Genomic DNA, 24,627 nt, shown 5'->3' on the forward strand with positions numbered 1-24,627 from the left:
AACTTTAGCATCAATTTATTGAAAATTATATTTTAATATTTTACATTCTTTAGCTTTAACTGTGTAACTGGTACTGTCTTTTGTTGAAAAAATACGTGTCTGAGTAGTTCACAAAATAGGTAAGAAAGCTGAAGTTCCAGTAAGCACATCAGTGATTTATTCTTTTAAAAGCATTATATATTATTCGGAGCCTATGTTTTATCTCTTAGTATTTGACCCTTGAAGTATCAACAGCCCAGATTTCACTCGGCTTGACTCTAACTAATGGTACGAGGTGGGAAGGTGTGTCTAGATACGCTTTGTGCGGTGCCAGGAGTCGTGCATATTCAACAACAGAATAACCTGATGGATGGTGATGATATCCATTCTCCAAGGGATACAAAGTGCTCTGCAGAAATTATTGTTTAATCTTCTCTATCTACTTCTAAGTCAAAGTGCACAGGAGTTGGTAATAGTCTCAGTTTAAAAAACAAAAGCATAAAATGATTCAAAGATAGGCCTCATTACTCAGCCCAGTTTTGAATTCTGTTACTTTATGCAAGACCATAAGGTCAATTTTGAAATATCCTGTAAATTTATTTTAAAATAACCACATTTTAAATGTATCACATGCTGTCATAGATAGACACTTAAACTGCAAAATGATGAATAAGAACTAACGGCATAGCACAGGCCTGCCGAACAAGAGGATCGAGGTTCAATTCCCAGTCAGGGCACATGCCTGGGTTGCAGGCCAACTCCCAGCAGGGGACACACGAAAGGCGACCATACATTGATGTTTCTCTCCCTCTCTCCTTCCCCTCTAAAGATAAATAAATAAATAAAATCTTAAAAAAGAAAGAACTAACAGCATAAAGGACATTTTGAGTTTGACTCTTACTGTGCTTTTTGTGGTTTTGGATCTAAAATTCCATGTATTATAAAGTTGACATTGCCTGCCTCGTTCTCTAATCTTGTTCTCTGAGCCTGGTAGTACTCAGTCCTGGCATGTTCTGGGATGTTCTTTCACCGTTATCCTAAACTGATTTCCTTTATCAGATCACCTGTTTCTTGGATTTGCTGTCTTTCATCTTCTTAGTTTATCCCCATATTATGCTGGACTTTGTCTTTTAGGGGCCTCCTGCGAGAGAACAGGAGGTAAATTTTATGGACTTCTCCCACACTCACCTCTAAAAATGTCTCTGTTCTACCCACACTCTGGTTCGTTGTGTATAGAATTCTAGGTTGAAATCATTTTGAAATTTTGAAGGCATTGTTTCCAGTATTGCTTTTTAAGTCCAATGTCAATTAAAATTTCTGGTCCTTTGTATATGATAAGCTTTTTTCTGTCTGAAGGTTTTTGAGATCATCCCTTTTCCCCTGGATTTTTGTTTGTCTTTAACCGTACCGTGATGGGCTTAAGTATGCATCTTTTTCAGTCTGTTGTACTAAAGCTTTTGGTGTAGGCCCTTATAATCCGGAAACTCTTGTTCAGTTCCTTTTCTTACCTTTTCTCTGTTTCCACTTACCAGTTTTTCTCCTTTCTGGGAGGTTTACTCATTTTGTTGATTTTAGAGTTTCCTCAGCTTCCTTTATTGCCTCTCTTTCCTCAGACTCACTTTTCTGTTTGCTGGTTGGTTTCTTTAGATCTCTGCCCTTTTTGTTAGTGGCTCCCCTCGAGTATCTGGTGATTCTTGATTCTTGGTTCGTATTTAATGGTGAGGCTCCAAAATCCAGTGATTGGAAGCTCATTCTGGGTGCCCGGTGGTGGGACTTGCTGAGTGCCAGGCCTCTGAGTGGGTGGCCAGGAAGGACTGGCTGTTCCACGGGGGACATCAAAATGTCGGTCCTCTAGGTCTCTTCTCCTGAACCGGGAGGCAGCCATCTGACTGCATGGTTTGGGGGAGGTAGCCTAGGGTCTGACGATTCTTTGTACAAATTTTCACAAACTTCCATTTTTACCCCTGTTCCGCACTCCTGCCCTCAGATACACCTGATCCCGTGAATTCTTGAGCTTTTGTAGGCTCTGGAGAAAATCTTTACTAATAATGACTTGACTCCCAGTGGTACTGAGGTGAATAACGGTAGTAGACTTGGTGCTGGTGATGTTACTGACATTTCTTAATCACTCAGGTGGAATTCCTCTAATTTTCCTTATTAGATGTTTATATATTGTAAAGGTACAACGTTCTCATTGTAACAGGTTAAACAGTTCTGTAAATACACAAGGTTCATCCTGCTGGTGCCCTCCATTTCTTCCCCTGACACACCCTGTGTTAACTGACTGCTGTGTATCTGATACCTTTCTTACTTTCATACAAATACACACAAAATTTTTCTTTCCTAAAATTAAAAAAAAGACTCTTATTTACACATTCTCTGGATTGCTTTAATCACTTAGTATATCACAAGCATCTGTTCAGGTTAGTAGGATTAATACCAACTCGTTGTTGTTGTTTTAAATCTTTTTTTTAAGATTTTATTTATTTATCTTAGAGGGGAAGGGAAGGAGAGAGAGAGAGAGAAATATCAATGTATGGTTGCCTCTCTTGCGTCCCATGCCAGGAACCAGGAACTGGCCTGCAACCCAGGCATGTTCCCTGACTGGGAATCGAACCGCGATTGCATGGTTCGCAGGCCCTCACTCAATCCACTCAGCTACACCAGCCAGGGCCCAACTCATTGTTTTTAATAACCAAATATTATTTCATGTGATTATACCATAATCTACTAAACCATTCCAGTGTTACTTCCCATGTTTTGTCTTTTACTATTCCAAACAAGGCTTTCTTTGTTCTGGTTTTCGCTCCTCCAAATAATGTTGCAATAAATATCCATCCATTTATGTATCTTCTTATATACTTTTGTTTCTTCTTTGCCTTCCCAAATCTGGAAATTTCAGTGTTGATTCATTTGTCATTTGCTTAGGGTACTCTCTCTAGCATTTTCCTGCAATAGGATACCAAGTCTTGCCTGTCCAAAAATGTTTTCCACCAGTCCCCCTACGGCAGGCCCTTAGAGACCCTGTAGCGGGACATACCGGGTGGTAGTCAGTGGCCCGGCAGTTTTTCCTCCCAGCAACTGGAAGACCATGAGCTCTCTGTTTACACGTCTCCTGCCTGTATGTGGCAGTTCTTGTCCCGCTTCAGGGACTGGGCGCTGTTCAGTTTGTCACTGCAGCCCTGTCTCTTCTCGGGCTCCTCGGAATCACAGTGAAATGTAGGTCTTTGCCTGAGGCTGGAGGAACAATCTGTCTGCCCTGCCATCAGTTCCCTGGTTCTGCCCTCGCTTGAGAGCGTGTAGCAGGGTAGCCCTCGCTGGCTTTCTTCCCTTGGTAGTCTCAAGAGAACTTTGGACCTCAGAGGGACTGCCACGGCACTCTGCCTTTGTTCTTGTGTTCCTGCGTGGGGTAATCGGGCCGCAGATGAGGTCAGGAATTTGTGCCCTGACCATCATCTTCCCAGAATCTCTTCTGAAGCAACAGGCTTTTTTTTTTATTAATGTTTCAGATATTTTCAGAATTGCTCAAGAATGTTCTATTTCCTGTTGCTTTTTAAAAAATGTTATTAAATTTACTGAGGTGGTGTTAGTTAATAGGGGCATATAGGTTTCAAGTGTGCATTTCTATGGCACGTGATCTGTATGTTGCATTGTATGCCTGTGCCCTAAAGTCAAATCATCTTCTGTCACTATATAATTGCCCCATGTACCCTTTACTACACTCTATTCCTCTTCCCTCTGGTAACCACCATACTGTTGACATCTGTGTCCATGAGTTTCCATTTTATATCCCACATATGAATAAAATCATATGGTTCTTAGCTTTTTCTGACTGACTTATTTCACGCTGACTTATTTCACACTTATCTTAGCATGATATTCTCAAGGTCCATCCATGTCGTCACAAGTGGCAGTATTTCGTCTTTTCTTGTGGCTGAGTAGTATTCCATTGTATACATGTTTCACATCTGCTTTATCCAGTCCTCTGTCGAAGGACACTTCAGTTGTCTCCATGTCTTGGCCACCGTGAATAACTCCGTAGTGAACATAGGGGTGCATACACCTTTGCAAGTAAGTGTATTCAAGTGTTTCAGGTAGATAACCCAAAAGAGGGATTGCGGAGTCATGCAGTAACTTTATTTTTAGGGTTTTTAAAAAGATTTTGTTTGTTTATTTTTAGAAAGAGGGAAAGGGAGGGAGAAAGAGAGGGAGAGAAACATCGATGTGAGAGAGACATCAACTGGTTGCCTCTCCCTGGTGCCGCTTTTGTGGGCATCCGGACCTGAGACCCATCACAGCAACCCAGGCACGTGCCCTGACCAGGAATCGAACCAGTGACTTCTCACTTTGTGGGATATTGCCCAACCAACTGAGCCACACTGGTCAGGGCTCCATTTTTAGTTTTTTGAGGAACCGCCATACTGTTTTCCATGCTGGTTGTACCAGTTTACATTCCACCAGCAGTGAATGAGGGTTCTTTTTCTCCACAACCTCTCCAACACCTGTTATTACTTGTCTTGTTGATAATAGCTGTTCTAGCAGCTGCAAGATGGTGTCTCATTGTAGCTTTGATTTGCATCTCCCTAATAGGTAGTGAAGCTGAATATCTTTTCATATATCTGATGGCCATTTGTATGTCTTTGGAGAGGTGTGTGTTCAGGTCTCTGCCCATGTTTTAATTGGATTGTTTGTTTGGTGTGGAATGTGTGAGTTCTTTATGGATAGTGGATATTAACCCCTTGTTGGAGTTGTTTGCAGATATCATCTCCCATTCGCTGGTGGCCTTTTTATTCTGTTGTCAGTTTGTTTTGCTGTGCAGACGCTTTTTAGTTTGATATAGTCCTGTTCATTTATTTTTGCCCTCACTTCCCTTGCCTTTGGGGTCACATTCATAAAACCTTCTCTTTAACCCAGGTCCATAAATTTAGTACCTATATCTTCCTCTCTGCTTTGTTGTTTCAAATCTTCTATTTAGGTCTTCGATTCATTTTGAATTAGTGTTTGTGCAGGGGAACAAACTAATCTACTTTCATTCTTTTGCATGTGGCTTTCCAGTTCTCTCAGATCCATTTATTGAAGAGACTTTCTTTCTCCATTGTGTATCTGGCTCCTTTGTCAAAAATCATTTGCCCACACACCTGTGGTTGCATTTCTGGGTTCTCAGTTCTGTTCATTGGTCTGTGTGTCTGTTCTGCCAGCACCGTGGCGTGTGTTGCCTGTAAAGGTGGACACTGACCCTGCCCTGTAGAATTTTACTGTCCGGGGACAGAAGACTGTTCAAAGTTAATAATCTTGCCATTGATAACAAAAAGATATTAACTGAGATTCTTTTTTAAAAGAACATTCAAGTGGTTACATGGAAGAGACTGTACTCTGCAGTAACTTTTCCTTCTCTCTCAAGTTGCTTAATAACCTTGTCACCTGGCTTAGAAATCCAGCATAATGTTGCATTGCATTTGTGTCCTGAAATTTGCTTGGTTGGTTCTCAAGTAGACTTTTGGAACATAATCTTTTGATAAATTGGGGTCTGGTTGTACATAAGTTTTGTGATATGTTACACTTTTGGTTCTATTTTTATGATTATAATTCCCTATTTCCCCTTCAACAGTTTTTCCTGATTAAGGATATTGCAGTAGTTGATCCCTTATATAACCATTTTAAGAAGCTCTTACAGTATGTAATTTGTCTGTTACTGTCTTATTTCATTTGTTACTTTGAGGGGGGAAAAACACAGGACATGGCTTTCCCAAAAAGATGCCGGAGGATAGGACTGGGGATGTAGTGGTCATTTAGAAAAAGGACAATGGGCAGGTGACTTGGGAAGTGATTCATTTATCCTGCCCAGTGCTTTTCAAGATGGTGTTGTTCACCTTAGTTTACTGTTCACTTGTAAGGGTGTGATGGGTCCATGTAGATCATCTTAAATGATCTTCCCTTTTTCTCTTGCAGCATTGCTATGGCAACGAAAGAAAATATGACTTCACAGAGAGGAATGTTGAAGTCGATTCAGAGCAAAATGAACACTTTGGCCAGTATCCTTTCAGAAAGGTTGAAATCTGTGGCTGCTTTGAAGGGGAATGAGCCGAGTGTGTGCTTTCCTCTCACAGGGCCCCCGCACCCCCAGCCAGCTGGCCGCCATCATCAGTAGGGCAGAGGCCATCACTGATCACACAGCACAGATGCACCCTTCACCCCACTTCGTCAAAGTGCGTGTTGCTTAGTGCCATTTCTAAAAGATTGCACACTAGGAGTTTATTATTGTTAGATTGTGAAAAAAATCATAGATGTGAATTTCCAAATTGTGCACAAAACTGTTTTACTCTTCAAAAGCTTTCATATCATTGTTAGAACGCCACAGTATGCATTATTCTTACCTAAGCATTATAAATTATATTCTTTTAATATTTTCAGTTTGGAGAATAAGTCCATGGCAGATGCTTAAGGGGGAAAGAAGGAGACAGACGTATGCGTAGATGAGTTGTAACTGCTCGCAGAGTATTTCGTTGTGACTTGCTGTGTACAGGCTGAACTCGAGGGCAGATTCACTCCCCCAAGTTGAACGAGTGTTGGGTTACCTCTGAGAAACCCAGCAGGGCAACTGATAAGCCTGCAGCTCTGAAACCTTTTGTGTACTAAGAAATTAAGCCTTTTAGGAGGAAAAGTTTCCTTCCCCAGTTACTAGGTGGGAAAGGACCAATATAATTTTCAAAAGTTTAGTATCTTCTCATCTTGGATAATTTAAAGTCACTTTTAGTTTGATACCTTAGTTGCTTAGGAGAAAGAACATTCTGAAGTGTGTTGGTATTTTCCTTTTTTTGTGTGTGTGAATTTTGTTCTGAAACCACACATCCAAAATTAGTTATATTTTATGTAAGGCCATACAGTTTATCTCATTTTATCATCACAAAAATTACAATCATTTCAAAAGAATGTGTGTTAAAAATCAAATAAAATGGGTGTAAATTAGTCAGGACCCCATAGAGAGGTAGTAGTAGAAACTGAATTCAGGCTGACTTAAGGGAGAAAGGGAGGGTATTAATTTATTCATATATCTGTAAAATCTGGGGGTAGAATACGATATGGCTGGATTCAGGGCCTCAGATTTTATTATCAAGAATCTGTGCTTCCTCTCTGCTCCCCTACCTGCTCCACCACCTACTTCTGTGCTCCTGTGTGTTGGCCTCGCTTTCCGGCGGGTCTTCTCCTCACAGTGGGAGAGAGGACCGGAAAAGTCACCTCCTGTCGGTTCAGCTCCCCGTGGGAAAAGGGTGTCTCTTCCAACAGCTGTGAGAAACGCCCCAAGAGGACTGTGGTTGACCCCAGCTTGAGTCACTGCCTATTCCCAGCCCAGTCACTGGCCAGGGGGCGAGCTCTCCCTGGCCAGGCCTGAGGCCAGATGTGTGCCTGGCGGCAGAGGGATGCTAGGCTTCAAAACCCTCTGGCAAAACTTGTCAGTCTCCTGAGAGAAGGAATAAAGAGAGTCTCTGTGTGTGTTGGTCAGGGGGGGAGGATGAGGATCAGGGGAGAGAGAGAGGAGGAGCACTCGGATGGAATGGGGGGGTTGGGCATGGCTGCACATACGCTTCCCTGCAGGGTCCTCTGTTTCTGACCACCTGACCTGAAGCCTAGCAGTAACCCCTTAATGCATAGTAGCTGTCCTTGTTATTATTTTCTTCTTCCCCTTTCTCTGTTGATTTTTGTGCTCAGACTTGTGGGCTGCAGTGCACTGTGACACCTGGATTTGTCAGGGGCCGGGGCATCTGTGTTTGCTAAATACTGCACTCCCTCAGTGCAACTTTCTCCCTGTTACTTACTGTTTCTGGTTCTCCTGATCTCCATGTGTGTGATTTCTATGACTTTTTCACTACAGAAGCTTCCAAATATGACCTTAATAAAGAATCCCCAAAGATCGTTTTCCTGCTGTGAACAGCCTGATCCAGCGAATCAACCTTAGGAAGCGGCGAGACTCGCTCATCCTGGGCGGCATTGTTGGGGTCTGTACCATCCTGTTGCTGCTGTACGCTTTCCATTGACGGGACGTCTCCAGGGACTCTGGACAGCCAGCACTTTCGGGCCCTGGTCTGGAATGCGGAGAAGGAGGAAGGAGACATCGACTGTCAGCCAGCCCGGCAGGATTGTTCAGGACTGATGCTGCTGGATCTGGGACAGGGTCAGGTTGAGCAGAAGCCACAGTTTTCCTGTGCTGTTTTTTCTAACACATACTTCCTTCTGTTTTTAGTTTAAAAAAAAAGAAAAATAAGAAAAGGTTTTGTGTTGCTTTTGTCTCCCCCAGAGGTAAGTAAACCAATCAGAAAGAGGTTGTCTGTGCTTCAGTGACAGTGTTGGAGGCTGATGACAAAGCCAGGTCTTAGAGCCAACTGACTCCTCAGAAAACAGGCCTCTTTCTATCCAAAGACTGCTTTCCTTTTAGCTGCCAGACTGGGTTGTGAATAAAAACAGTTCTTGTCCTTTTATTTTATATTCATGATGAAAAATCACAAGTCATTTCTTGATAAATTTCCTCTCTGTGTCAGCTCTTTTAGTATTCAAGGAAAATTCCATTTCTTTGAGATGCTGACAGGCCAACTCAAAGCGAGGGGATGTAATTTGAGGTGGTCTCAAATAAGAAACACTGCAAAAACGCATTGTTCTTTCTTTTTTTTAATCATGTGCACACTGGGGTTAACTATTGCTGGAAAAATATCAGGAATGACAGGCTTTTTTTTAAGGAGTCAGTTATTGTTTATTTCTTCAGTTGGGATAATTTTCATTACTATGAGAAAATGAAATCTTAGTTCTACCAGGACAGAAGAAACTGCCAGCCAGCGTCTGTCGGTGCCCCCACCCATTCCTGATCGAGTCGGGGGTCACACTGGTGGCTGAGGGAGGGGGCTGCGCGGTCCTCAGGGAGATCTCGTAGTGAACAGGCCACCCAAAAAGAGACATCGATGGAGGGCTCACCGTTTGGAGAATTCCGTTTGTAAATGCCCTGCCGTTTATGAGCAGGTGTTTTAAAAATTACCACCTGAGGTAACAGGAATTCTGTGTTCTGTGAAAATCTCTTCATTCCAAGTATGTTAAGCTTTTCCGAACATCCAGAGAATGGTTTTGCTATTGAAGATGTGTGACAGAATCTGTATCTGCCCGTCTTCTGTTGTCATCCCTGGGCGGTGACAGAACTTGAAACCACCCACCGAATTCTTTTCAGGTTTAACCATTTCTCAGTCTCCGCGCGTTCATTACTGGTCTAACCAAACTACCACAGATGGTTCGGAGGCTCCCAGCACCTGCACCCCTCACCCCGAAGGGAGGCTGCTTTTCACCGTTGGAGTCTGGTGCAGCGTTTACAGCATTGGCTTCAGACTGTGCCACCGGGAGTAACGGGGTTACCGTGTCAGTCGTGACTACGTGTTAGCGCGTCGGCGGACGCCGGTGGACAGGCCGGTGGGCAGGCGAACCCGCGGTCTGACGCAGAGACTGAGACGTTTTTCATTCTGGTGTCAAAGTTTTATTATGTTCTGGGTATGAAAGGAATTTGATTTTTTTTTAACTATGGGTTTTATTTTTCTCAATATGGGTTGATTGATCAGTGGTTGATTGGGGCTGCCCTTAAGAGAGAGTTTAAGTTTTCCCAGTGCGAGCCCTCAAGGATGGGGAAGTCCGTTTGTTCAGTTCTCTGGTGGGAGGACAGCTTTTCTCCCCGACACTTTATCATCTGTGATTTTTCAGAGGGCCTTGCTTGGTGGTTGTACCTCAGCTAGCATATATGGGACTTTGGTTGCTATATAGTTGGCATTTATAAAATCTGAAGTACCATAAATAAAATTATTTATTTAATTATACTGCCAGTCTTTTTCACTGGTCTGATTATTTGGTGCGTTCACTGAAGCCGGTCGTGTGACAGTAAAACTAGGCCCGAGCTGATCTAGCTGCAGCCACGGAAGCAAACACTTCTGATGACGGTTGAGCCTTTTCATTAGGGCTCTGCTTAAGTGAAGTAACAGAGTTGTGTTGGTTACTTTCTTTACGAAGATAAAGAAGCCAGTCCTTCCAAGGAAGTTGAAGAAGTGCGCTGTTGGTGTCAGGCCTGACTGAGCTCCCGGTGCCGCGGCCCACAGGGAGGTGACGGGCCCAGCGCAGGTCAGCGAGGCCCGCGCTTCTCTTTTCCGCTTTTGGTTCCCTCGTTTGAGAGAGAAAACCTAGAGCCGGGACTAGAAGTGTGCCGCTTACCGGTGGGCTCTATGTGGGTCCCAGGTGGCTGACCTAAGAAGTCTTTCGATTCCATTTCACGTAACTTTTTTAATCGTCTTGGGTTTTTCTTTTCTGTTTTGCTGTCCTTAAAGACCTGTTGCCAGGCTCAGGAGCCAGCAGTGAAGCTATGAAGCTCCCCTCATAGCTGTCAGAGAGAAGAACTTTCTGGTCCTGGTTCCAGACGTTGCCTCTCAGGGGACGTGTCTCCCCCAGCCATTGTCTCATATAATGATCGTTCCTTTTGGGATCTTTTTTGTAACCGCTCAAAACTTTCCATTTCACAAAAAGTGTGGAAACCCATGGCAACATAAAGGCAGAAAATTTCAAAAGGTACACTTCTGAGGTTTTGTTTTAATGTATGCTGGTAACTTTAGTAAAAATTTGTAAATCTGTTACCGAAGTTCAAGCCAAAATATCCAAGTGCTTTAGTCACCCTGTCCTGGCTGCCTCTACGTTCTCATTTATGGTTCTGTTGGATGTTGAAGGATTCCCTGCAACCTGCGTTGCTCACCCTTTGTCTAATGTTAGAAAAGGGCCTTCCTTCTCCACTGTCTGCTCTCCTTTGAACCAAAATTCCCTTGGCAGAGAATGCCGTCTCCCAGACCAGCCCGCACTCAGACCCGAGCATGGAGACGGTGAGGAGAGACATCATGAGGGCACTTTCTGTACCTAGAACCAAATAGCTTTACTTTAGTTCTTTCCTCTTGGATGCTGAATACATCTGAATAGAAAAATGGACATGTTTGAGCCTTTTGGCCTCTGGAATTGAGGCACCTTGGACTTACATTCCCACCATTAATTTTCTATTTCACTGCTAATAATCTCAACTTGGTGAAAAGGACTTTAAATAACTGGACCGGCATTCTGGTTTCTAATACTTTATGTCTGATCATTAGTATTGATCATGGCCATTAGATTTCTTGGAAATTGGGTTTTCTAACTTGCAATATTAAGCCAATGAGGATAAATGGCCATGGCTAGTGTTACACTGACCTTTGTGGCAAATGTAACTAAAGAACAAGTGGATTCTACTCAGAAAAAGGGGTTGCATTCCAGTCTTTTGAGCTAGGGGTGGTCTAGCCTGGTCTCCAGAAGATGCAAAACTTTACATGATGATCTTTATACACTAATCTTTGTTACTCCTTTATAAATCTGTATATCCTTAAGTTTTATAGAAGAAAAGAAAATGAGGAAGGAACAAGTGACTCTTTAATCCTCACTGAGGATGTTTGCTGATTTTTTTTTTTTGAGAGAGAGAGAGAGAAACATCAATCAGTTCCCATACATGCCCCAACCAGGGACAAACCCACAACCTGGGTGTGTGCCCAGATTGGGAATCGAACCTGCAACCTTTCGGTGTACGGGACAGCACTCCGACTGAGCCACCCGGCCAGGACGGAACAAGTAACTCTTAATGTCAATTGGATAAGAAGCCAAGACAAAGCGGAGCCATGTCTTGATAGATCTTTCTCATTTTCTTTATATGCAAGGTCTCACTTTAGTATCAAAGTATTTGCATTTATTGCCACCCCGTTAGCTCTTAGGGAGGGAAATCAATTCCAGTCACACTTCCCCACAATGGAAGATGTTTTCTCATGAAAAATGCCAATACGTGTTTTTAAAAATCTATTGCAAATGCACTTTCTAAGTTTTTGCTTTTAAAATGGCTTCTTGGAACCAGTTTAATCGTATTTGTATTTAATTTTCTCCTCTAAATGTGCATTTTCTGACTGTATAGAAGAAGCTTTGTTATGTAATTTAATAATAAATTAGAAACCTAAATCGTTGTGCCTATGGCTGTTTGTTTTGGAATAGTACCATCAAGGCACTTTGGGGTAGTGAATGTGAAGTCTTTGGTTTTGGTAAGTATTTCTCATGAGGTCCCACGACCTGGGGTAAAACAGTTCTGGAACTGAAGATCCATCACCTTCTCTTCCAAAACATGTGAATATTCCACTGATAACTTAGCTCAAGAAGTGAAGGAGAAATCGCTTATCAAAATGAAACTTCAGAAGGAATGGTGAGAATGTAAAACTTCGAATTTGGCAAGAAAGATGTTCCCGCCCCTCCTAAATAATGACTTTTTACCCTATAGATCAGAACTGGGCCCTCTACCCCACCAGAAAACTTGGAAATTCCCCATTTCTTATTACCTTTCCAATGTCCTTATGTTTTCTGGACCCTTTTTTAAAATAATGGTGTAATCAAGATATAATTCACCCTTTTTAAAAAATGTACTGATGGGTTTTAGTATATTGTGCAACCAGCGCCACTTTAGAACATTCTGTCACCCAAAAAACCCTGTCCTTGTTAGCAGTGACTTCCATCGCCCCTGCATCCTTTTCATCCGACCACACTGTCCTTTCTGTCCTGCCACCCCCAGGGCTTTTTCCTCCTGTCCACTCACATGGCCCCTAAAGTACCGCCTCTTCCGGGGGGGGGGGCGGTACCTCACGTGTACGTGGCCAGCCCTGTGTGTGCACACGTCCACGTAGCCCTCACCTAGTGAGGTAGCCTCCTGTTCTCACAGGGAAGGAAACAAGCCCATAAGGATTAAGTAATTTGCTCAAAAACGGAGTAAACAGTAAAGCAAGGATTTCAATCTTCAGGGCTCTTTGTTGCCAACAAGTCTTGTGATAGTTTCACTAAATGCATTTTAAGTCATGCTGTATGAAAAGGAGAGAACCTATAAAGAACCACCAATTTTGCCTGCTCAAAGGCCATACATTTAGAATCTATTTAAAGCTCTGTCTTGATTATTTTCAAGGAAGGCTAACCACCAGACAAATGCTTAATAAAACGGACTCATTTGTAAATCGCTTTAAAAAACTAATGCAGTCAATTTGTAGAAAATGTTTTTTCCAGTGGCTTTACTTGAAACCAGATTTACAGCCCAAGTGTGTACCTTCCAGTTTAGAACTGCAGAGACCTTGGTAGAGACGACGGACCGAGCATCTCAGCCCAGGTCCTCAGTCAGTGCCACCCACACTAGGGTGGTGGTGCGTGTCCCAGGTGGATGGGCTCCAACAGGCTGCTGCCCCTACTGGACCCAGCCTTTCCTTGGGAAAGGATCCAAGGCTCTGCACCATTGTGCCTTGTCTGATATCAGAGATGCCTAGAAGTAAAACCGGGTGGCTGGAGCCCTGGCTGGTGTAGCTCAGTGGATTGAGCACGGGCTATGAACTGAAGGGTCACTGGTTCGAATCCCAGTCAGGGCACATGCCTGGGTTGCAGGCCAGGTCCCTGGTGCAGGTGTGTGAGAGGCAACCACAGATTGATGTTTCTCTCCCTCTCTTTCTCCTTCTCTTCCCCTCTCTCTAAAAATAAATAAATAAAATATTTTTTAAAAAAAACAAACACGGGTGGCTGGAGAATCTCACTGAAGTTACTTGCTATCAGGACATTTTCTCTCATTTCTCTAAAGCAAAAGCCAGGAGACGATGCAGATTTGCTGGCTGAGTTGGAACAGAGAGGGACGGAGGCACTTTCACCCAATGCCTTCCGCTCTACTTGGCTAAGCTTCCCCCCTTGGCAGACTTGCAAAGCTCTTTATTACTTACTCTCTGAAGGCGCTTAAAAGCTAAGAAGATTGGACAGCAAACTCACAGTTATTAACAACCACACCTAAAACAAAAGCAAACTAAGAGGACAGCTAGATCAGGAGCAGAACCATAGAAATGGAGATCACATAGAGGGTTAGCAACAGGGGAGTGGGAAGAGAAGTGGGGAGAAGGTACAGAGGAAAAAATAACATTGATGGTAGGTAGAAAATAGGGGGAGGGCAAGAATAGTATGGGATATGTAGCTAAAGAGCTTACGACACATGGACATGAACTAAAGGGGGAATGGTGGGGGAGGGGGTGTGCAGGGTGGAGGGGAATGAAGGCGGGGGGAATAGAACAACTGTAATGGCATAATCAATAAACTATATGAAAAAACAAATAAAAGCTAAGAAGATTGGGTGCTGAAAGTCTAGCTTTCTGCTTAGAGGGATCCAGCAACCCTTGGCAGTGTTCTCCTCACCCTTGTAAAATTACCTTGTAATTTGTTACCCTGATCTGTGCTTGCCCTGATCATCTTCCCTCCTTTGAGATACAAAGCTCTTAGGAAACAGTCACTTTCTCTTAGTTACTATACATCTTTTAGAAATGTTCAAACATCTGATTGGTCCTTTGCTAATGAAATTGCTTACAGATTCAGGGGGAGCAGGGAAGAAGGGCTGGGAGCTACTTGTCAGTCAGTGCCAGTATGTATTGTTTGAACATCATTTCGCCCAAAGTGACAGGTCATCTCTAAATGCGTGCAGCACTTCATTCTTACAGTTCTCCCTCTTATGGATAATGCTGACAATCTGGCATTTTGCATTTTTCACCCTGGAATAAGTGCTCAGTCCTCTCCATTTCCTTCTGTCCCACGTTGCTTGTCCCACAGCTGCAGGGTCCCTGTTGTTTGTTATTGGGCTTGCGTGTAACTGCCAGCCCCTGACCCGAGCGCCCTGCCTCTCATCTGACCCTCTCAACCCGCCCTGCATGTAGCTCTGTGGTGCATCTTCCTAAACAACTCCCAACCCCTCATTGCCCTGCACGAGGATGCCTGGCAGCTCCCGATTGCCTATGCCAGTGTGCTACCGTGAGTTACCGCATGGAAGCCTCGGCTGGCACGTTGCTTCATACACATGTGTAAGTGCATGTGTGTATGTGCATACTCCACACATACAAACAACAAAACCCTGTTCACTTAGCGAGATGGGATTGTCCTTTTCAGGTAAGAAGGCCAAGAGATCAAAGCACAGCAGGTCCTCAAATAACGTCATTTTGTTCCGTGTCGCTTCATTATGACCTTGAAGGATGCCATAGCAAGTTAACTCTTCTTAATATCAATTAGCCTGTGGTAAAGCTGGTTTGGTTATACATCATTTGCTTAAAGTCACATTGTATCAACGTGGAGTGGGGACTCACTGTACTCCTGATAGCCGCCAGCTGCCCTTTGCCGGCCTGGAGTTTCCTCGCCCCCATGAACTGCGGTCAGCAGTGAAAAGAATCGGGCTTGGAGTCCAAAGTCGTGCATTCTGGCGCTGAATCTGCTGCTTTCAGGCTGTGGACAATCACTAAATCACTCGTCTGCAAAACGGACTCTAGCAACTTGATGCAGTCGTAGAAATCAAATTGAATAAAAGATTACAACGGTACGTGATTCCTCAGAATGTTCTCAGTAAGTAATGTAGGGGCGAGGGGTTTCCATTAAGACTGCAAATCCCTGAAGAGCCAGGGCAGGGATCTGTTCATCTTTGTATCCTGAGCAATACAATGAATTTTATGCCGAAACCATCATGTAACTCTCTAAATTCAGTTGAATCTGGTTCAGAGCGCCTATCCTGCCGAACTTAGCAAAAACAAAAAAAGCCTTGGTCATAATTGAATCTCCTTCCCTTTGCCCCTTGGGTTGTACGAAGCTCCCAGAAGTCTTTCACAGACCAGAACATTTGGGACAGGTGCTCAATCCACGCCAGACGCCACTGATATGCTCACTGTCTGAGCCCATGTCCTCCTGAAGCCACTGGCTGCTCTGCTTCCATGTCACCCTTGGGCACAGGGATCTTAGCCAAGGGGCTCCCGGGCCAGGGATTTGGCCTCCCTAGTACACCTCACCCCACAGCCATTCCCTTGAGGTCCTGCCACTCCCAGGAGCACTCCAGGAACTGGGACACTAACTAGCAGGGAGCAAGGCACCAGCAGACACCAGCGACCCCCTGGCTTCCTACCACCTCCCAGTCAGTCTTCCACAGCCTCCCCAGGAAACTCCTCACAACTCCCTCAGTCTTCCCACCTTCCTTCCTCCACCCTTCCCCCCGCCCCCACCTTCCAGGATGAGTCCCAGCTCTCAGAATGCTGCCATCTCCTTTGTGAGGGTGGGGAGCTGAAAGAATGAGGTGTTAAATCCGTCAGTAACTCCTCCCTGTGATGGTTTTCTCAGTACTTGGCACATAGTAGGCCTTTCTGTTTGCTGAGTAAATAGAGGAAGGAGTAAAATAATGCCACAAACATTAAACACTCATTTGCTTGTTTGTAAGCTTGGAACCCAAATCCCAGAGATGGTCCCACCCCATGTCCTGTTGTCTCCATAGGCTCAGGGTAGGCAGTTGGTGGTTGGTGGGGGAGGTGCCTCCCATAGCACCACGAGCTTTGCCCACCCAGGGGTCTCGACTGGGGCCAACTTTGCCCCTCCCCAGGGACATTTAGCGAGGCCCGGAGATATCTTTGTCTGTCATAACAGGTGGGGCAGGGGGAGGTGGGTTCTACTGGCTGTTAGTAGGCAGAGGCCAGAGATGCTGTTAGATGTCCTGCAGAGCAAAGGACGGCCCCCACAGGAAGGGATTATCCAGCGGCAAACGCTCATCAGTGGTGCCAAGGCTGAGACACCGCTCACACCAAATTCATACGGAAGTTGACAAGTCCCTCCCGGGATGGACGTTGCTCACGTGGGTCCCACGCCACCGATTCCTCCTTCCTCCCCTGCCTGGCTCCAGCTGCGTAGGCCGAAGCCGGCTCGGCCGGCATCATCCTTCCTGCCCTTGCCCTGCCTTTCCCTTCCTGCCTCCCTTCTTCTCCCCACAACACACATCCACACCCTCCCAAGTGACTTGACGTCACAAGGCCTTTGTAGATCCCCTCCTTAGGAATGGCGTCTTTCAAAGGCGGCCTGGGAAACGCTCACCCTACCTGTGAGGAGCAACTGCTTAGTGCGGGAGCGCCTCTGGGGGCGATGACATGTTTTGGAATGACACAGAGGTGGTGGCTGCACGACACTGTGAAAGTACTAAATGCCACAGAAAAGTGCACTTTAAAATGATGAATTTTCTGTAACGTGAATTTCACCTCAATTTTTTAGAAAAAACAAAAAGGACTACTTAAATGGCCTTTCCTCTGGGAAGACCTCCTGACCTGCCCCTCCTCCTCGCCGCCTATTTTCCTCGGTGCTCCCGCCACCCCTATCAATGAGCATCGTAGGTGCTCCGTAGTCACTGAGAAGGGGAGAGACAAGGGGAAGGACGCCCTTGTCCTGCGATGGAGGGCAGTGCTTGTGACACTTGGAGCGAGTGTCTGGCACGTGCTGTGGCTCCTCAGTACCCGCAGCTTCCCTGTTTTCAGGCAGCCCAGCCCTTCCGTTTCCTTAACCTGAGATCGGTGGGGAAGAGGGGGCGCCTCGGGACAGGGTGCCTGATTTCCCCTGATCGTTTCGGGACAGCACTACTGCCAAAGAGAGCTTGGAGACAAAGGGGGCTTGCAAACCCGGGCTGCACTGTGGGCTCACGGGAGATGACCACCAAGGAAATCCCACTTGGTGGAACTCAGCCACTCGCTGTCCCTTTAATCCGCACGGACCGTCTCTTCCATTTCGAGCAGCAGGACTTGAGCCAGTGAGAAAACAGGGCGGTGACACAGCATCTATCAAAATCGTGAATTCGCAGAACCTTTGACTCAGCAATTCCACTTCTGAAAAATGTATCTCATGGATGTAAAAAGACATGTAAGGATGTTCATAGCAGCACTGACTGGAAGAGAAAGACTGTAAGTAGCCTCAATGTCCATCTGAAGGAGGATGGCTAATTAAGTTATGTAAGTTTATATCATGGAATACTGTTCAGTTGTTAAAAAGAAAGGTAACTTACCATGGGCAGATAACGGAATCGTCTCCAAGACCCGTTGTTAAGTGGGGAAAATGATATGCATGCGTCACATGCACGTATATTTGTTTTTAAAGCAGGTCTATGGACATACAAGAAGCTCCATATATTTCAAGGGAACAGTTTGCCCACCATAATCAAGAGAGTGAATATATTCATCATCCTCCAAATTTTCCTTGTGCCCCTTTGTGAGTCTCTTCCTGCAGCCCCTTCCCACCCCCTCACCCTGGACAACCACTGCTCTGCTTCCTCTCACTCTAGATGAGTGCAAATTTTCTAAACATTTATATAAATGGCATCACACAACATGTACTCTTTTGGAGTGGGTCTGGCTCCTCTCTCTTAGCACAATTATTTTGAGATTTATGCACGCCGCTGTGCATACCAATAGACCATCCTTTTTGATGGCTGAATAGTGTTCCATTGTGTGAATGTACACAGTTTGCCCAACCACTTCTCTGCTGTTGGACATTTGGGTTGTTCCCAGACTGGGGGCCATTGCGAACAAAGTTGTTATGAACGTTCATGTCCATGTCTACGTACAGACATCATTTCCTTTTCTCTTAGGGAAATACCTAGGAGTGGAATGACTGAACCAATTGGCAAGTGTGTGCGTTTAACCTTTTAAGAACTTGCCAAGTTGTTTTCCAAAGCCTACCGTTTCACAATCTAGTCTATGGGGATTCCTGTTTATTCACATCCTCATCAGCATTTGGTATGTCTTTGAAGTTTTCGCTACTCTCATGGGTGTATAGTGATGTCTCACTGTGGTTTTAATTTGCATTTCCCTAATAACGAATGGTGTTGAATGCCATGCATGTGTTTTTCACCTACATACGAGGTCTGTCCAGAAAAACTCCAGCCATTGTTAATGTAATGAGAAGAGTTTGCATAACACCAATGTAATCCGGTGGTCAAAAAGAGTGGGCTGGAATGGACATGCGTGAACAGTGATGACTTCACTGTACTAGTCAGTGGGGGCTGTCGACACCATTGAGTGAGCATGTGTTCTGTGTGGCCATTGCATTCAAAATGACTGAGTGAGTAAAGCAATGAATCTGCATCCAATTTTGCATGAAGCTTGAATGTTTCTCTGTGGAAACTATTTGGATGATTCAGAAAAAGCCACAGCGGTGGGCAACTGGTGATTGGCAGCTTCATCACAACAACATGCCCACTCATGCATCATGTCTCATGCAGAACTTTTGATGAAACACCGAATCACCCAGGCAACTCAGCCCTCCTACATTTGGTGCCCTGCAACTTCTGGCTTTTCCCAACACTAAAATCACCTTTGAAAAGGATGAGATTTCAGACCATTGATGAGATTCAGGAAAATAGGATAGGGAGGCTGACGATGGTTGGGAGAACTGTGTGAGGTCCCACGGTGCCTACTCCAAAGGGGACTGAGGTGTCATTGTCCTGTGTACAATGTTTCTTGTATCTTGTATCGTCTTTAATAAATGTCTCTATTTTCATATTAAATCATTGGATACCCTCTAAACAGGCCTCATATGTCTTTTTTGGTGAAATGTCAAAATATTTTCCCCATTTTAAGCATAGAATATTGGTAATAGACATTAATTAACAGGATGGTATGGATATGGGAATGGTTGCCTTCCCAACCCTTGGTTGCCTTTGGGAATGAGCAGACTGGAGGTAATAGATGAAAAGGACTCTTAATTTCTCACCCCACATATACTGCATTTTTAATTGTTTAAATTGCAGTTTTGAAAAAGAGAAATGGACTACTTTGAAAAACGTCAGTATTGAAAGCATGCTTTTAACGGATGGGTGGAGACTGTTCTGTTTAGCCAAGAGCACTTCAGAAACTCCGCACTGGTAGGAAATCGGAGCACTGGACCATTAATGGAACTGTGAGCATTTTACATCGCACCATATTGAATCATTTATGGTCGTGCACCAGTGGCGATAATGGTGTCTCAGCTGTGGCTCCTCAAAGACCCCATCAAGCATGATGTGGTGTTTACGTTTCAGTGAATACTATTCTAGCTTTCTAATCCCCTCCCTCTTCCCTGCTGAGGAGACCTATGGAAAGAGAACCCAAGAGTAGCTCTCCCAGGTTGTCCGTGAAAAAACATTTGGTAATGTTTTCTTCTCACAGCCTGCTTTCTGCTTTGAGCCGTGCTTCCCACCTGGGACATGACTTAGGTTTGTGGGTGTGTGGCAGACCCTGAGTATGTAAGTGCCTCATCCAAGTTCATGTGCTTTTAGGAAAGCAATGGTGAATTAACAAGAAGTACTTTATCTTCTAAGACCTCTTTGTGACTCTATTCTGGTTCTGCTCTTTGATCCAACCCACTAATCAGTTCATAAAATTTTCACATAAATAAAATTTATTTCCTAGACTGGCTGGGTTCTATCTGATTAATATTTAACTCCAAGAAAACACAGACATTTGCCTTAAAGAAGTGTTTTATTCCAGAAAAAGATCTATATATTATTGTCATTGTCTGAATGTCTTTGATTATCCTATGGAATTTTATTTCAGCCTAAAACTCTCTGTACCCTTCTGTTGAAACTGTCAAATTCTTATAGATCAATTCACTGGCTCAACATCTAAGCTTATTGATTACTTTCTTCCTGATAAAATTAGTGTGCGTTTATTAGAGAAATAAGGATCAAATAGAAGAATACAACGAACCTAAAAATTACCTATTTCCTCAACATTCTATGAGAGTGGCTATTTACAATTGAGATGTTTCTTCATTTTTAGGTATCTAAGCATGCAGTTTTAAAAACAAGGCTACTTATTACCTTGGCCAGGTGATTCCGTGTAGCACAGCGACGCAGCTTCCCTGCCATTAAATTTTCATATGCAGCGTACTTTGCAGCGGCTGCACTGAATTTTGTTATGCAGACACCCAACTCCTGATTGTTTAATTGTACGAGTATAACCAACACCCTATTTTTAAACTATAAAGTGGTTTCCCATTTTTATCCCATTAGAAGCAACCCTCGGTTTTTCTTTTTAAAAATCCTCAAAGCAGGACACCTTCCGCCAACTCCCAGACTACTGTGATGTCTGAAGCCTTGTTGTCTCTCTCTCTTTCTGTGCATGTGTATTTGTTTTCTAATTGAACCCAGTTGAGCCCCCCAATTTGCCACGAGGAATATTTAGGCTCCTTCTTGTAGATTTAAGAAGGGAGCCTAGAAGGATGATGCTGGAGTGGAGAGTGGAGCCCTCGCCCACTGAGGAAGGGCCAGGAATAGTTCCCATGGAAGCAGTGCTGAGGGGGCGACTAAATGACCTTCCCTAAGTCTCATGGTCCCCCAGGGCTGTCTATTCTTTGAAACATTCCACCTCCTATATGTTGATTTATGACTATGGTCATGCTCAATCCTTGTTGCACATTAGAACCAACGGGGAAAGAGGGGTTTACTGATATGCCAGTATCTACCCCCAAGAACTTTTGATCCAACTGGACTCGGGTGCGGAATTTGTTTTAAAGTTCTCACGTGATTTCAATTTGCCCTCAGGGCCGAGAACTTGTGCTTTCTGGCTTCCTATCCTCCTGCGGATAGGAAGTCGCTGGCCTTGGTGCTGAATCTCTCCCGACCAGAGGCTGCTCTCCGGGTGTCCCCACTTCCCATTGGGCTTCGCCAAAGTCACAAGCAGCAGTTTCAAAAACGCTGATGCATGGAGGAAGCAATATCCTAGCGCACTCGGAGTGATTAGGCGGAAAGATCAGCGTTTCACTGCAGCTGCGTCCACCTCCCCAGACATCCAATTAGCTGCAGAAACAGCAGACACTGCCTAAAGGAGCTCTTCCAGGGCTGAGCTTTTAATGCCCAAAAGAACATTATGTAGCTAAACAACACTCCATTCACATCAAACAAAAGCATCTTGCTTTAGGTTCCTGGAGAAAGAGGGCTTTGCCTCTGACCTGGAACTCGGCAGCACCTGGAGAGGAAGGAGGAGTCTGCCTGGCATTCCGGGGACGCAGCCATTGACGAATGAAGAGCGTTAGACCCACAGTCAGAAGACGTGGATTTGAATTTCTACTTTTGCCTAGCAGCATGACCTTGCAATCAATCCAGCAGGTGGTCAATTCCTTCTCTATAGAACAGACCTAAAGATGACCACCATAATAATGCTCTAATTATGTTGTCACTACATGATGTAATGCTCGTAAGTATATCAGCAAAATCAGGGATGCAGAGCTGGCTGCTAGAAAAGAGATTTGTGTGTTTGTGCTACTGGTCTGAAACCAGGCCTCCTCTTACGCCTCCTTAGTGCCCCCTCTCACTGATGTGAGGGAGCCGCGGACACTCAAGTGGGGGCTCACAGCCACCTTCAGCTGTGATAAGGGCGGGGAAGAGGAGGAAACATGACGTGTGTTCTGGTAGTGCCAGGGGACGGGCACGTGGGGCCCAGCAATCAGTGGTTCAACGAGCCCTGCAGGTGGTCGGGATGCACACCCAGGCCCGAAAACCGCTGCTCTGGAGAACTCCATTGTGTGGAGACCCACGTTCTCCTTAGCCATTCTGTTATAGGTGGACAATTTTTATTTTAAGTTGTTGAACTCTTACAAACTGTGCTGCTCTGAACATTCCTGAACATGGGTTTGGGGACACATGCGCACACTTTTTTGTTGGTTTTACACACCTAGGAGTAGGCCAGTTGGATTATAGGTTATGCATGTGTTTGGTGTTAGTATATACCGTCAAAAGAGGCTTCCAAAATAACTGTACCAAATGGATCAAATGGACGGGCCAGGAATAGTTCTTGTAGGCCCTGTAGGGCCTTTCCCAGCACAGTATATTCTAGTTCCTCTCCACCCTCACCAACACAGGGTTGACAGCCTGAATATGCATTCTTCTGGTGACTAATGAGGTTGAGTGTTTTTATATGTTCAGTCTCTATTAGAATATTCTTTATATAGCACTCCTCAAGGTTGTGCACATGTTTAATTGAATTCTTTTTCCAATTAATTTTGCCATTATTGAATAAATATATTACAAATATGCCCTCACATTCTGTGGCTTGTCTTTTTACTTTCCTAATGGTGGTTTCAATGAATAGTTCTTCATTTTAATGTAACCCAATTTATCAATTTTCCATTATAATTGTTTTTTTAAGTTTTGAACATGCTTGTTGGTTTTAGAGAGGGAGGAAGGGAGAGAGAGAGGAAAAGAAACATCACTGTGAGAGAGAAACATCAATTAGTTGCCTCCCATATGCACCTCAGCTGGGGATTGAACCGCAGCCTAGGTACGTGCCCTGACCAGGGATTGAATCCACAACCATCTGGCGCGTGGGACGACAGTCCAACCAGCAGAGGCACACCGGCCAGGGCTGTAGTTGATTATTTTGTATCCTGTTAAGAAATCTTTGTCTACCCCCATGGTCAGGAAGATATTCTGCAATATTTTTCTCTAGAAGCTGTATTATTTTACTTTTCATATTTAATTATTTATTTAAAGATTTTATTTATTTACTTTTAGAGAAGGGAAGGAGAAATATATAGAGAGAGAAACATCAATGTGTGGTTGCCTCTTGAGGGGCCCCTACTGGGGACCTGGCCTGCAAACCAGGCATGCGCCTTGATTGGGAATCGAACCAGCGATCCTTTGGTTTGCGGGCCGGGACTCAACCACTGAACCACACCAGCAAGGGCCACTTTTCATACTTAGAACTGTAATTATTCTGCAATTGATTCCTATGCATGATATGAGGTGTCAAGATCCATTTCCCATTTGGGAGATGCAGCTGATCCAGCACCATTTACTAAAAAGGTCATCCTTTGCTCACTACACTGATGTGTCAGCTTTGCCAAAATCAAGAGAACATGTATGTGTAGACTACATTCTGTTCCATTGGCCTGTGTTTGCTATCCTGAGTCAATATCACCCTATCTTAATCACTGAACTTTACATAAAACTGATAGCATAATTCCTGCAGCTTTGTTCTTTTCCTCAAAATTGTCTTCACTATTTTTGATCTTTTGCATTTTTATACAAATTTCAGAATCACTTTGTCAGCTGCCACAAAAAAACCTGCTGGATTTTGATTGATATTACACTGAATATATAGACTGGAAGAAAATTAACAACTCTATGATATTGAAGCTTTGAATTCATGTACAGTCTTTCCCTCCACTGATTTAGGGCTTGTTAATATTTTAGTGCCTTTTACTGGCAGATCTTAATGTCTGTCTGGTCACTGTCCCTGTGAACAGAGCCCCTTTCCCTGAACATCCTCCCTATTATTGGAGACAATGAGCAGGATATACAACCATGGGCTTATGCCTCACACCCATTAGGGTGGCTACTGTAAAAAAGAAAAGAACAAGCATTGGTGAGAATGTCAAGAAGTTGCATCCCTTGTGTACGGTTGGTAGTAATGTAAAATGGTGCAGCCACTATGGAAAACGGTATGGAAGTTCTTTAAAAAATTAAAAATAAAATTTCCATATGATCCAGCAATTCTACTTCTGGGTATGTACCCAAAAGAATTGAAAGCATGTTCTCTGAGAGATACTTGCACAACCCGGGTTATAACACCATTATTCACAACAGCCAAAAGGTGGAAGCAACTCATGTTGCATCCACCAACCGCGAGAACAAATGTTGGAGACTTTCAGGGTTTCAAAGATGTTACTTTATTGGCCAAGTTTAACCTGGGCAGGGGCGAACTCTCAGAGTGTCCGGAGACACGGTGCCCGCAGGGGCTGCAAACGAGAGTCGCG

The 24,627-nt window shown here is 44.2% G+C and overlaps 1 protein-coding gene across 2 annotated transcripts in view; it reads left to right on the forward strand.

Annotated features, from left to right (window-relative positions):
• GOSR1 (golgi SNAP receptor complex member 1) overlaps nucleotides 1-9,821 on the forward strand; it is a 34,776-nt gene extending 24,955 nt beyond the window's left edge. For both annotated transcript variants that reach the window (XM_037069765.1, XM_037069766.1), the window contains exons 8-9: nucleotides 5,929-6,011; nucleotides 7,888-9,821. In XM_037069765.1, coding sequence (XP_036925660.1) covers nucleotides 5,929-6,011; nucleotides 7,888-8,012 — 208 coding nt within the window. In that variant the 3' untranslated portion in view covers nucleotides 8,013-9,821. The remainder of the gene's footprint in view (nucleotides 1-5,928; nucleotides 6,012-7,887) is intronic.
• Nucleotides 9,822-24,627: the final 14,806 nt, after the last annotated feature.

This window comes from Sturnira hondurensis, unplaced genomic scaffold (genome assembly GCF_014824575.4).
Source record: "Sturnira hondurensis isolate 20B ecotype Veracruz unplaced genomic scaffold, ASM1482457v3 Scaffold0018728, whole genome shotgun sequence".
NCBI classification, from domain to species: domain Eukaryota; kingdom Metazoa; phylum Chordata; class Mammalia; order Chiroptera; family Phyllostomidae; genus Sturnira; species Sturnira hondurensis.